Raw genomic sequence first — 14444 nt, 5'->3', positions numbered from 1 at the left:
TGTATTGGATTTAAAATAAAATCGCATAACTCGGTTCTAGCTAAGGAAAATATTAGGCAGCAATGATTTTAAATCTAAATTTGATGTGGGAGAAAATCTGTTTACAAATCACAAAATAAGTGTTTATAACAGAATTTGCCCAACTTCACAAAGATGAAGTGCAGATACGGTGTATTATATATATGTAAACTAACTTCCTGCTTTTACGACCACCACTGTATAACGACCTCATACTGAATTTGACTACATTATGTACTTTCTTAAGGTACGTAACAGGACCTGTTTATTATATAGAGGTTACACAACGAGCAGCTATTGGATATTGAATTTATTTCACTCGAGTGAATTATTTTTTAAAAGTTACAAAAGACACGAGCTTTAGCGAGTGTCTTTTGTAACTTTTAAAAAATAATTCACGAGAGGGAAATTAATTCAATATCCAATAGTTGCGAGTGGTGTGACCTGTTTCTACCACAATGTTTTTCGTGACAATAGGCCCACGTTTTTTTTACTAGAGTTCCGTATGCAAATTAGGCGTAGTGATATAACCTTTATGATACAGAAACTAATTAATATGCAAAACATTCAATTTCGTAATTATTTTTTATTACTTTAATAATTGATAGTACACAAATATTTCTATAAAATAATGATAATTAAATGTATTTGATATCCGAAACCCAGTCATTTCGTTCTCTTTAAATCATATTGACCGGGGACTATATGCGCGCAAATTTAACAGTTGTGTGGCCTCGGCATGTGACGTAATTTTCCCGCGGAATGTTCAACCCACTCTAGTCCGTGTCACTGTCGGAGTAAAGCACCCTTGGCCTTTGGCGTTTCCTACAAGTACACACGGACTTGTTTTTGATGTTTATTGTGAAAGATCCACCATTAATGGGTCCCGAAAACAATGACGGGAGCGTGTTTGGTAATGGTGGTCTGTTTGATACGTTTTGAAGTTGAACATCACCGTTTGATGACACTAGGCTAGTGATGATGGCCGGGGGCCGGATGATGGATTGTTTGCTGGCTGACCGATCTGCTCTGAGTGCGCGTTCGACAATGTTCTTGAGATCGTCCTATGTTGGTTTGAGTTTATTGTCGAATAATTGTTAATACTCTGGATGTTCTTGTGTCCGGAAATCTGAAAGGATAAAAAAAAATGCAAAAATATGCAAGTGATTCGTAAAAAAGTTACAGTAGCCCTACTGTACCGAAATATTTGTGATGGGATGTATTTTCTTAAATAAAGGTAAGTCTGCATTAAAAACACACACTTTGTTATTATTTAACGTACAAGAATATTTATTAATACCTGCATAATCTGATTGGGAGGCAACCCGTTATCATTCAACTTCTGTACAAGATACTTTCTTGCGCTATGGTTCGTGAGGCGCTTTCCATTTCCCCCTGTTTTGCTCGTCAAGCCTAAAACATTTTTATTGCAAATATTAAAAAATCCTGTATCACGGGTCATAATTCAGTAATCATTTAGTATTAAAGTGCAAATAACCAGGACAATCGACCTTGACCTGTTGTGTGAAATTTTGAAATGCAACATGACATCGTGTACTGTTTCAGTACACATTGTAATACATTGTATAGCCGGTGTACAATCTGAAAGGGGCGGGGCTTAGTTTTTGTTATTTTGTTGACAGCAGCTGTTTGTTATAATGGAAGTTTAGGATGAATTCATAAAATAGTACCTGCATTTTCTGCCATTGTAGTCATGAATCTTCCCAGTTTATTTACGCCGACAGGCTGGCACTTAAACCACCTGCTAGATTTGTCCATATTTGTATTAGTGGCGATATAATAGGGGGCATCATCATGGCAGTATGTTGGCGGACGGCGAGATTGGTAGTAGACCTTATAAGTGGCGACAGGGCAGCGTGATGGGGTTTTAGGGGTAGCCCAGGCGCGCGGGGGGGACGGCCCTTACATTCTTAGGATTTGATCCAGGCCTTGTTTTAGTTTGCCGTTCACGAAATTCAATGTACTCATTATTCTCTGAATCTTTACATAGCTTAATATCCCCCCAACACATATCCCTGTGTTCAGTAACACCTCGCATGCCAAAATACACGGTATTTAGAAACCAAACTGTTCTTAACAAACTGTCAGGGTTGTGTGAACCAAGTTGACCTACGTCATACAATTTATCTATGTCTTTGTCTGAAACAGCATCAGCCCTCTTTTCTAAATTGCCCTTTCCCTCTCGTTTTAACTTTTTTTGTTCAGATTTGATAACCTCCATTACCTTAGAAAACTCTACACTTGTTGTTAGTTGTTTGCCGTAATCTTTCGATTTCAAATACCGATCAATGCTACATGCCATGTTTCTAATGGTAGCAGGTTCATATTCCTTTCCATGATTGTTTCTAAAATTCATAAAAAAGATACAAAGTAACTTGTTCAGCTGAACTGGCGGAATTGATTCTAATGGCCTGTTTTCCTTGAGAACACTCTGAAAAAAATCTCGTACTTTTTTCATATCTAAATCAGTTTTTTTCTTAGTGTTTTTGTTGACCTCTGAAGCAATGAATCTGTCAACATCAAAATCTTCTAATGAATCTTTGTCTGACAAACATAGATCATGGGGCTTATCAACTGGGGGTGTTAATGTACTCTGAATGGTTTCCGATATCGTGACAGATCTAACATTAGTTTGTGATATTGTAACGTCGCGACCCGGGCATGACGGTATGACGTCGAACCGATACCGGGCTTCAGTTGCTATTTTGCCAAACTGCATGAATCAAACTGAATTTCAAATCGGTCGAAGCCATAATTAGTGTCTGCCTTTGAAATAGCCTTGATTACTCCCCTTTCCCCGTCACATAGCTTGACTCTGTCGCCAATATTGACCAAATCTTCGTCCATCGCAGCCATGATGTTGACGTTGAAAACAGACGACGTAAACATTGATCACGTGGGGTAGAAAAGTAGTACCGGTCAAAGGTCAATTTCTCCACCAATCAAAACGCCGGAAGGTTATATTCCACTAGTGGAATATCAATATATAATATAATCAACGGTGTGTACATATAACCAATGGCCTGAGAGTTGAATAAATCGACACATTGTGGTAGAAATATATTTAGGTGGTCTTTTAGACAGATTTGACACTTTAGCACATTTCATATTTATTTATTTCTAATATGCTTCACGTCCTTGATACATTATACAAATTACATTTGATATTTCGTACAGGTTGTTTTACCAGAAACATATACATGTATATGATTTTACATCAACAACTAATTATATAATTAAGTATCCGACAATTCATCATGTTGTCAGATGATATATTAATTTGTAATTATTATAATATCAATTTCACATCCAGATAATAAAAGTATTATATAACTGAAGTCATAATAGGTAATCAACATTTAGATTGATAACTAATTGCACTGCTTAATGCACGGGAATGTGTAGCAAAAGTGTTTCTCACATAAACTGCCAAGTAATTATCATACGAACAAGATGCTATTCAGCGCTCTATGTAAATCTGGTGACAGGACTACGTGTATTCCTTGTTCAGTAGGCTGGGACAGGTGGATAGGATTGTGTATGATGTATTGGGAATTGATTTCCCCTGTAAAAATAGTCCTTTGTCGATTGACGTGAAATCACAGACGTGTAGCTTAGGGATCGGGAAGTAGAAATGTACAGGTGAGTTTTTCTCCATATTTAGCAGACGACTATTTCCGTCGGTGAGGGGTACTACAGCATTCCTGTGTTACGTGTAGGGTGCCTTGTACACACCTGTGCGGGACACGCCTGTGTTTACAATACACGCATACTTATCTAGATCAATTCTTATCTTCTTGTCCTTTTACTTCAAACCGGAACATAAATGGCTGCCACGACTGAAGTACGTAAGTAGAACCTGTAAGATAGACGTACATTTTAAGTCTTTATGGACTATAATCATTGATACACAATTTACGGTTGAAAATGTAACGACAGGTGAAATGTATTGATTGGTATAGAAAACAATTGGAGCCTTTTACGTATTGACTGGTGTAGTAACAACTGGTCTCGTGTAGCTATATATATATATATAAATAACGTAGTTAGCCTGGTGTGTGTACTATATATTGGTACTGAATGGGTGTAAGACATAAAGACGAAAGTGACAATATGTGTACGCGTCACCCATATATAGATAATATATATGTATTGTATATGCTAATGTACACATCGTATATGTTATAAATTCAAATTGATCCGACGAAGTACTAATTGTACATGTATGAATATGCCATACACACTGTAGTGCAACTAGTACGGCAACGATGTTTTGATCCGTTTCCGGTATCGCTTCGGCGACATGAAGACCACGGTACTGTGCTTTGTATCACTAATTTGCTGGTGTTACGGATGATACCATGATTCATGGTATGTAGTGATTGCTGAAGAGTATGATAAGTTTCAACCAAACCAAAACAATGTATTATTATCTGTTTTCTTATATTTCAAAAAATGCATTTGAATATCACACATGACAGAAAACACAGCAAAATTTTTCGTTCAGCTTCGATTTGCCGACTTATATTGAGGTATAGTTTTACTGTGATTCAATATTGGAAATCTTTAGACTTTCCCGTTTCCATTGGTATATAATTTGTTTACAATAATGTTGAATATACTTATGAAGTTCAACAATTTGTGTTCGATATCAGACTAGTGTCGCAACGGTTTTGAATTTCAATAGTGTACGGTTGAGACACAAGTTAAAAACAAAAGTAAGTGTACGGTTTGGATTTCTTTCTTTCAGATAATGACATGAAAATAGACCAATTTGTGTACTATTATTAGAATTAAATTCATCAGACATAATATTTAACGTGTACGCGGTTAGACGACTTAGGAAAGCTTCAAGTAAAGTAAGTAATGTTTTCTTAATTTTGTAGTAGACTAGAAATGGGTATACTAGTTTATCCCGTAATGCGCTTGATATAAAGTAACCTTGTTCATGTCATATTTTTGCATACATCGGCTATTGTAATTAAAAAAACCCATATCAAATAGCACGCACAAGGACTCAAATATACTTATTAATACTTGGTGCGATAATAGAAATATATATATCATATGACTGTTTTAACATATATCCGCACCATGATAGATATGCGAAAACAACCAGTTTATGTCACACACCAATGCATGTCAAAATATGACAACGAATGCTTAATTACACTAATGATACATGCAAAAATATTACACGGGCAAAATCACTAGCCGTTCCAGTTATATAGAAAAACAAAGCTAAAGTTAAATTATAAAACGCGTTCGTATACGTCTGCATAGAATAAGAATATCATTTGATAAATATAAACAGTTGATGATTTTTGGGGTAACTTGGTTCGATTTCTTCTGGTGTGTTGTCATGAACAACCGATTAAACAATGACAGTATCTGACTACCGATAAACCAAATATACAAAGATATATATACTTCAATTTTAAGAATACTTTAACGTTATTCAACGAATTCTCACATTGACTTGAACTCAGTGTTTTTGTGACCTCTTGAACTCTGAAGAAATTATTGGCACACCAAAATCTACATGTAACTGCCAATGTTGATAGAGAATTATCATACATTGGGTTTAATAGCCATTAGCCAGACATAGGTACTGTACATGTGTACAGTGACAATATAAATATTAGTTATTAACGGGCACGAAATTAAATCTGACGTAATTTCAATAACGATGAAGGGACATCAAGAAACCAAGATGTTACGCCCACAAGAGTCTGATTATTAGATAAAGTTGTATCAATGTACACCCAACACATTGCCCATGGACCATTTTATACGATTTTAAAAGGAAAAGGTATCGCTATTTCCAACGTTAGTAATCTGTTTCTTTAGACTTCCTAGAAATATGATTTTTGGCCGCTAAAGCGCAGGTGTTGTAGATTTTTTTTTTTTTTTTTTTTTTTTTGTGCGTGTCGGGGAGCTTTCCACCTTTCGCAATATATACGTATACTTAGTAGAATGTGATTTAACCGATTTTTTATCTAGACCCCTTAAACGTGTAAACATGGTCTATGGGTTCTTTGGTTGGTCCATATTGAAATGAATTGTATCTTTTTCAATTATCCTTGTGGTTACGCTAGGAATTGAGGACGGCGGTACAAGATGTCCGACTCTATGGCATATTTACAGCAAATTTTGCCGTTAAAATTCTCCCAAAATAGTTTTTGTTGGTATGCAATAAAAAAATTCATAAATTCAAAAGTTTTCAAGAGTAAAAACTCTTTAATTCCACATCAAAGGATTGGAGAGACCTATAGGCATTGTTATTATGGGCATAAAAACAGTATACGAAATCATGTACATATCAGATGCAGGTACACACATCTCATTCGTATAATAAAAATGTACCTAATTAGTATAATAGTATATATGCATTGGTCAGTGTGACCGAGTGGACAGCGGCAAACTATTGTTTTAAAGGTGAACTGGACAAATGTAATTAATGCCACAGCTAGGGATCTGATAATTATTTACAGTTTATAGATTTATGCACATTAATTATGATGTAATCGTGGACCCACAAGAGTACCCAAACACCATTTTAGACGTTTTAGGGGTCTATATCCTATTCTACATTGTACTCTGTGTGTTTAATGTAGAATAGGATTTTTACTGATTTTTATTTTTTATTTACGTCCCTAAAACATCTAAAAATAGTCTATGGGCATTCTGGTGGGGCCATAATTATAGAAACTGTAACTAATTCTCAGATCCCTGTGCTTAATACGTTACGGTTGGATTCTATTACGCATGGAGATGCCATCATATAAATACCAAACCGTTGCAATCTCAAACTCCAAACCGTACACTTTTTCGCAATATCATCGATCAAAACCGTTGCGCAAAGACTGACACAACGATGTAAACAATGGGTCAATCACTCTTTATTCTTCATCAAATATAGCAAAGCGCATATCAGATTGATACATATGAACCTAATAATTTGTTTCTCAGTCAAATCTTGTGAATATCTTGAATAATAAGCAAGATATAGATGAAAACTTGAAGTTTTTGCTAGGAACTCGCGTCAAGCTGTATGTAAGTGTCACAATTGTATGATAAATAGGAGTACTTTGCGTGAAATCACGATCTTAATACAAGGTAGGATATCTAATTAACACTTGAGCTAAATATCGGTCTGCAACACCATGCGCAATGTATTTAAACTCTTCAAGTTGGAACCTACCTGCTCGGTACTCGTATATCGAAGCGATACCGGAAACGGATCAAAACATCGTTGCCGTACTAGTTGCACTACAGTGTATATAGCTAAACGAAAAAGTCAAAAAAGGGCTATATCCTTTACACATAAACCACATCCTTGTCTGGTAATCTCACTAACCCACGACCAGCACGATTACAAGCGTATCATGGTACAGTGTGGAATTAGGATGTAGGTTGCCTCTAACTACTGTGTAATTCAAGAGAAATTGCAGAAGAATATAATTGTATCCTTCAATGTAACAAACATAATAACGAAAGGAAAAATATTGAAAGAGTTACTACTGGAAAAACCCATCCGTATTTAAATGAATTGAGTTATTAAGCAACAAAACTAAGAAATAATCAAGGTATCAATTGATGCGTAGTCATTATAATTCATTTATTAGATAATAGTTTATGCTGTAACTAGAATTGTACCTGCTGCCCCTATTGCATGATCGTAAAAGGCGACTAAATTTAGGATCTTATCTTTTCTCTTCTTCCTAGCTGACTCTATCTTTCCTAAGGCCTCCCTTGGCACCGCCTCACGTTTGGCCTTGAGTTGAGCGTTCGCCCTTGTGAGGAAGGCTCTGGGTTCCTTCCCCTGGCCGAGACACACCAAAGTCTATAAAAGTGATAGTTTCTGCTCCTGCTTAGCGTTCAGCATACAGGGAGTGGGACGACTGGTTCGCCCGTTGTCAGTATAATGTGACCGGGTGGGGTGTGTTGCTTGGTGTCTTCGGCGGCATGCTTCAGTGATATAGCACTATAAAAAGGGCAACAGTTCCACTATACAAGAAAACACAACACTAACATACCGTAGTCTCCCAAAACATGCACCTCGCACAACATACACGCAACACACCGCATACATGGGAGGCCGTCCTTAAATGACCATAGTTGTTAATAGGACGTTAATAAATCAAACAAACAAACAAAATTTTATGATATGAGTATTGTATACGTCATGCTGAAATTTATGTTCAATATTTGTATGACTGATAGTCCGGAAGGCCAAAAGTAATAAAGCATTGGTTTATGCGATAGGTTTAATTTTACAGTACCAAATTAGATGACAAACGACATTGTACAGTGATTAAGATATCTACATCAGTGACCTGTATCGATTGTATACAAATGGATAAAAATGTATTTTTTGTCGACTCCAACGATCAAACAGGATTTTCTACTCCACATTAGTTGCCTCCAACGATGATGTACATTGGTATTTTCAGTTTCATATTAATCGCCTTCAACGATGATGGACATGTGGTATAATATATATAAATGATAAGAATTTTAGAGTTTGAAAGTTGGACTAATATCTAATTATCTACATATATCTTTCAAGTATATTACATTGTGTAGGTCAAGCACATGTGTTCCTGTACGTACATGTAAAGTCTATTGGAAACCAACCTCTGTTAGGGTCATTGTATTGCTACTAATTACATAGCCATGTTATTAATTATGTTACATGATAAGTTCTAATGAGTAAACATGTTTCCCTACGTAATACAGCATCTACGTTTGGTCAACTGTTCCAGGTATTGGCTTTCATACCCAAATATTGACATATGTTATCCCGATGTACTGCTTTATTAACTCGCCAATAATCTCTGTACAGAGTCGATTCCTAAGACTCCAATAAACGTATCGTACCATTCACCGAATCTGCGTTGGAGTTCTACATCTACATTTCCTCAACATACATTTATACAAGATTATAAACATCATAGACAATTGGATTTTCAATCCCATATAAGTCGCCTTCAAGGATTGTTCCACATTAGTCGCCTCTAAAGATTGTTCCAATTTAGTCGCCTCTAACGATTGTTCCACATTAGTCGCCTCTAACGATTGTTCCACATTAGTCGCCTCTAACGATTGTTCCACATTAGTCGCCTCTAACGATGGTTTCTGATCCACATCATTATAATAGGATTATCAATTTCACCTTAGTCGCTTTTAACGATGTTCCTTATAGAATAATTCTTGTGCCTCATACGATTATTATTTTACTGATAGTCTAATAAAAGGAAGCAACAACATTATAACAATAATGGCTTTAATGGATACCACTTCCAGAGTACATCTATTAACTGTACCAGACCTGTATCTATCAATTGAAAATTGAGAATACAACAAAAATGAGTGTTGCAAATGTCATGAGATATATAGGTCTAACCGGGAAGGTAAACATAGAACAAACATTTTTACAAAAAAAGTGTTTTAAGCAAGAAGCAGGCACAACACACCATGGTAATACTACCGGGAGGGTGGGAGTGGGCAAAAAATAATCAGCCTTTAGCGTGGCTGTTGAAGCACATGTCAATTGAAAACGAGGCGCGGTAAAACATTGCGGAAGTACATCAATTTTACAAACACTAAAAATACGGAATGCGGGAAAATAGCGAAACGGCAATACTAAAATTATATTTACATGTAAATAACACTTTATAATTACTTTAGAGAGATATTTTTGTAGGGTATCACAGTCGTCAAACGACAATGGAACGTTGAATTATTGGGCAAAGCATTATCTTAATAACTAATGCATTATTTTACTCTTTGTGTTCTTAGAACCAATGCGACATTTGTAATGGTGTCGTACAATGGAAGCCCATGCACATTTTCATTATTGAACAATCAAATGATATTTTCAATATTGCTATAAGTGTTAATGGATGTTACCTCTTGTCCTCAGCTGCTGTAGAATCAATTCACTTTGATCACATGGGAGGCCCCGCGTGATGACCAATTGTCCAACATGCGGGTCATGGCTGAGGATCGAGTTTCCCGACTGTTCATGCTGGTGTGTTGTTGCTTCTGCATCACCACGCTATTGATGACGTACAACACATTTTTCATTGACGGTAAGCAATATGTAGTTCCTGCCTCCGGAATCTACGGAAAGGATTCAAAAGACTAAATTGGAAATTAGTATGTAGTAGTTTTACAAACGATTATCTAGTTCAGAGACAGTCATACGTGTGGAAGGCGTTGTGCCCTTAATCCATTAATTTCTATCATAACTCATTTGGATAGAAATACGAAAACAAGGCAGATCACTAGCTCCATAATGGTTTAAGAAGTTCAGAAACAATCGATTAGGGTCAATTCCAGCAATGAGAACGACATGCAAATAAAACAGAAGAACATCCAATGATTTCATGCTAAGGACATTACTTTAAATTTGTTTCCAATTATTTTAAAATTTATTTCTTTGATAGAAGAAATTGTAGAGGTTAACGAAGATGAGGAAGATTTATATCATGACATACAGAACAGGAATTTCCGGGACAAGGACCGGCCTGTCAACATGGGATCTCACACTCACGATGGTGCGTATCGAATATGGTGGCTTCATTTTAAATTGTAGCTAGGTGTATCAAGAATTATTTTATTTTCTTGAGACGAAAACTACAAAAACACGCTGACCAATTTAACGAAATGATAATGAACCAAACAAGGCCAAAATATCGTGGTAGGGTTGTTATTGGAGTTCGTCAAGGAAATGTAGGATACAAGGATTTCGTTATCCCGGCTCTTCAGCTTCTTGACAATGATATCCTAACTAACAAAAAGCAACATCATACTTTCATAATCCAGTATTTGCGCTCATTGCCGTCTGAATGTTCTTCATAAATTTACATCTTGTCCTTAAGTTTTAAGTAATTAAGTTTGATTCTGAATTCTTCGTGTTGTGTTTTTGCAGACGATGACAGAACTAAGGCTGATGAACTTTACAACAGAGTGCGCGTGCTGTGTTGGATTATGACGTCACCGTCTAATCTGGACAGAAAGGGTCTGGCCGTCAGAACAACGTGGGCAAAACGGTGCAATAAATACATCTTCTTTAGTAGTGTGACAAATGACAGCTTTCCAACTGTAGGACTCAATGTGTCTGAGGGACGCCAGCATCTCACAAGTAAAACAGTTCAGGCGTTCAAATACTGTTATGAAAACTACGGCAATTCATTTGATTGGTTCCTGAAGGCCGATGACGATACCTATGTCATTGTAGAGAACCTACGTTTCTTCCTCTCACATCACAATCCTAAAGACTTGGTGTACTTCGGTCATAGGTTCAAGGTTATTGTAAAACAGGGATATTTTAGTGGAGGTGCCGGGTATGTTTTCAGTAGACAAACTTTAAAGAAATTTGTAGAAGTAGGACTGCGTAATCCATTGCTATGTCGTCGTGATGGTGGGGCAGAGGACGCAGAGATTGGTAAATGTATGCAAAGGTTAGAGGTCAAGGTGGGGGACTCTCTCGACATCAATGGACGAGAATCGTTTCATCCTTTCACTCCCATTGCTCACCTCCAAGGAAACTATCCCGGCTGGTTCTACAACCAAACATTCCATAAGGCACAGAAGGTAAGTTGTGATAAACAATCGCATGAACCAATAAACTTTGCTTCTTTTTCGTTGACTAATGATGAATAAGTCTTCAGGGTTCCTTGTCAAAGTTTTATTGTAGCATTGATATTTAACTTTGTATTTATCAGCTTCGAGCTTACTATAACAGGGCATATTGCTGCTGTAGTACTGTATAACCTATGCGTTTATCAAATTGTACTGATATGGCCGATCACTGTAACAGGACCTTGCAATTGGACTGTCGTACTATAGCAACAGGACCATGTAATTTGACTGTTGTACTATATTAACCTACGTGTTGATCCTTACAGGGCCTTGGCTGCTGCAGTGACTACAGTGTATCGTTCCACTATATGAGCCCAGCAGACATGTATCTGATGGACTATCTAGTATATCACCTCAGACCGTTTGGACTTCACCGTAAAGACACAAAAACCAATTACTTTATACCAGAAGGCAAACGTTGAATATGTTGTAGTCTGTTTTAGAATTTAAATATTCCACACAGTGACTGGGAATATATTTCACGTGCCTTTATGTCATCAGAATGTTTTCCCTCGACATGATATTGTCATTATGCTTCCATCCGTTGTTCAGTTTCCCACCTATACGATATAAGTTTTCTCCACATATTTTAAATGTTATTTATTTCCCGTCGATATGTTGTCGTCAATTTTACCACCGATATCATGTTTTAACATACGTTTCTACTTGGACATGTTTCGCCATGTTACCCTCCAACATAATATTATAAGCATGGATTCTTTTTGTTTATGTATACCAAACTATGTTTTAATCAACAATCATTCAAATTATATTTAATATGACATTTTAATTATTTTCCATCTATAAGGTTTTCTATGAAATTACGCAATAAGAAAGAATTTTCCTTTTTATTTTTATTTTGATGTGTGTTGTTGTTTGACCAATCTGATTAAAATCCAGATCATTATTATCAATGTTTGATAAGAGGATCAGAGCACAATCCATTAGGGGTCACGTCCAGTTGACCTTTGGTAATGGCCAATCAAATTGGCACTACCAGAATCTTGACTGGGGAGGAAATAGTTTGAAATAGCTGTTCGAATTACTGTCATGTACATAGTCATCCCGCCCAAAAAGCACAACAAAGCATAATGTATGTGTATACTGGACGAAATGACGTTATCAAACGACGTAGCAATGTGTAGAAAATGTAATTGATCTGAAGTACGCGTGGTAAAAAGGTCATCCGAACACGACCCTTATGGAATGTTGTCAGATCCCCTATTGAACGGAGTGGGTATAAGGATCTGTATTTCAATCAGGTTGTAGTTTGACTATCTATGACACATGAAATCTAAAGGGATTATATCGCGAGTGATTGTTAAGTATCGATCACGTCATCAGGCTTCATTTATTGCGTTTTACTTGAAATTTCTTTGGTGTGATGTCACTGGTCTAACGACTTTAGAATTATTGTATCCCTTTGTGAACCACGCCATTGTTACGTTTGTTGTACTGTATGTCATGTAATTGTAACGCGGTTAAAAAATGTCGCTCTGCTGAGTCTTGTCTCGTGACGCATGAAAAATGGACGTCTTATATTTGTACCTTGTCTCATAAACAGAAATTTCTTAGCCTCAAAATATCCACGTAGAATTAAAAGAAAAACCCATACAATTAAGTAACCTTCCTCATTTTTCAAATATATTTTCCTATGGACAATTTTAAATTAAGTAGTTTATATGTACTTATTAGTGAAGCTTGGTCCAATTCTATGACAGCACGCGTGATAACGTAGTGTTGACATTGTTGCATGCATATATTGTTTATTTTGTTATTTCATTTAAATTAATTAATCCAGTAAACTTGTATGAATACATATTTTTCTGGGGAATGTTTTGTAACCTTTTTACGATGCTTTAACATTTTAACAAAGATTTTTTTTTTATATAATTTTCATAAAATTTTATCGTATTTTGTTTCTGAAACCTTTAATGTACGGTGTATTTTACGGTTTATATGATCTTAAGCTGCCTCCGGATCTAAACACCGGCGATAAAATAACATGTCGCTAATTTTAGTAACGCATAGTCCCATAGCATGTCAAAAAATGCTTATTAATTAGTTGTATTACATATTGTAATCAGGAGTAATAGAATACTTTAGTTATAAGAAATGAATACCGATAAAATTCTAACGAAAAAGAAAGTCATGATTATATACATATACTTGAAAGGAAGGAGGTTTGAAAAACAGCCTTTCTGTATGTTATTATTTTACTGAATATCACCTTAGCTATTATTGTATAAAAGCACAGCTTTATGACCACTGCTAGTATTCTTGCCTTTTTGCAATAAACGCTTCACGTGTGTAAAAAGACAATTTACTGCCAAATTGATGAATGTGTAGTATTAGTTATTGAAATATGTTCCTTTTATAGTGAAGCTGGAGCTTCAATGAGTGGGTGCTGAGTGAGAGCATTATGGTCTGTCAGAGTTCAGAATGGGTATATGTTATAAATTTTATGATTGAATCTAATTATTAATGTTTATACGTTGGGTTTTCATGAATTTTAAATAAATATATAGGGGATACTCAGTGTGTATTTATTTTTTGCTATGAGGCCACTTCAATTATAGACAGTAGGTACTACATGTTTTCAGATGCCTATCCAAATCTGATTTCGTTTGTTAGAAAATATTTTAGTTCTCTACAGAAAAGAACTGGGCCCAGTTTCACGAACATTCTTTAGATTTAAGGAACCCCTATTTAAAATTCCCCATAGGAAAGCATTACTGAAGTTAATTAAAAAT

The 14444-nt window shown here is 35.9% G+C and overlaps 1 protein-coding gene and 1 long non-coding RNA gene across 5 annotated transcripts; one reads left to right on the top strand and one right to left on the bottom strand.

Moving 5' to 3' along the window:
- Positions 1-607: 607 nt before the first annotated feature.
- On the bottom strand, positions 608-2703 carry LOC138322999 (uncharacterized). Its single transcript, XR_011208512.1, has 3 exons — positions 1710-2703; positions 1319-1431; positions 608-1147 (listed from the first exon to the last, which is right to left on the bottom strand). It is a non-coding gene; the product is annotated as an uncharacterized lncRNA (long non-coding RNA).
- A 794-nt stretch (positions 2704-3497) lies between these two features.
- On the top strand, positions 3498-14225 carry LOC138323000 (glycoprotein-N-acetylgalactosamine 3-beta-galactosyltransferase 1-like). Of its 4 annotated transcripts, none has more exons than XM_069267296.1 (5): positions 3498-3681; positions 9968-10136; positions 10494-10604; positions 10979-11643; positions 11958-14225. In XM_069267296.1, the coding sequence occupies exons 2-5, from the start codon at positions 10031-10033 to the stop codon at positions 12111-12113; spliced, it is 1038 nt and encodes a 345-aa protein (XP_069123397.1). In that variant the 5' UTR covers positions 3498-3681; positions 9968-10030; the 3' UTR covers positions 12114-14225. The 4 variants fall into 4 exon arrangements, with proteins under 4 accessions (XP_069123397.1, XP_069123398.1, XP_069123395.1 ...); XM_069267297.1 differs by lacking the exon at positions 3498-3681 and adding an exon at positions 3709-3887 and having other exon boundaries at positions 10497-10604; XM_069267294.1 differs by lacking the exon at positions 3498-3681 and adding an exon at positions 3712-3883.
- The last annotated feature ends 219 nt before the right edge of the window (positions 14226-14444 follow it).

This window comes from Argopecten irradians, chromosome 5, assembly GCF_041381155.1.
Source record: "Argopecten irradians isolate NY chromosome 5, Ai_NY, whole genome shotgun sequence".
NCBI classification, from domain to species: domain Eukaryota; kingdom Metazoa; phylum Mollusca; class Bivalvia; order Pectinida; family Pectinidae; genus Argopecten; species Argopecten irradians.
This window is presented reverse-complemented; position numbering and strand designations above follow the sequence as displayed.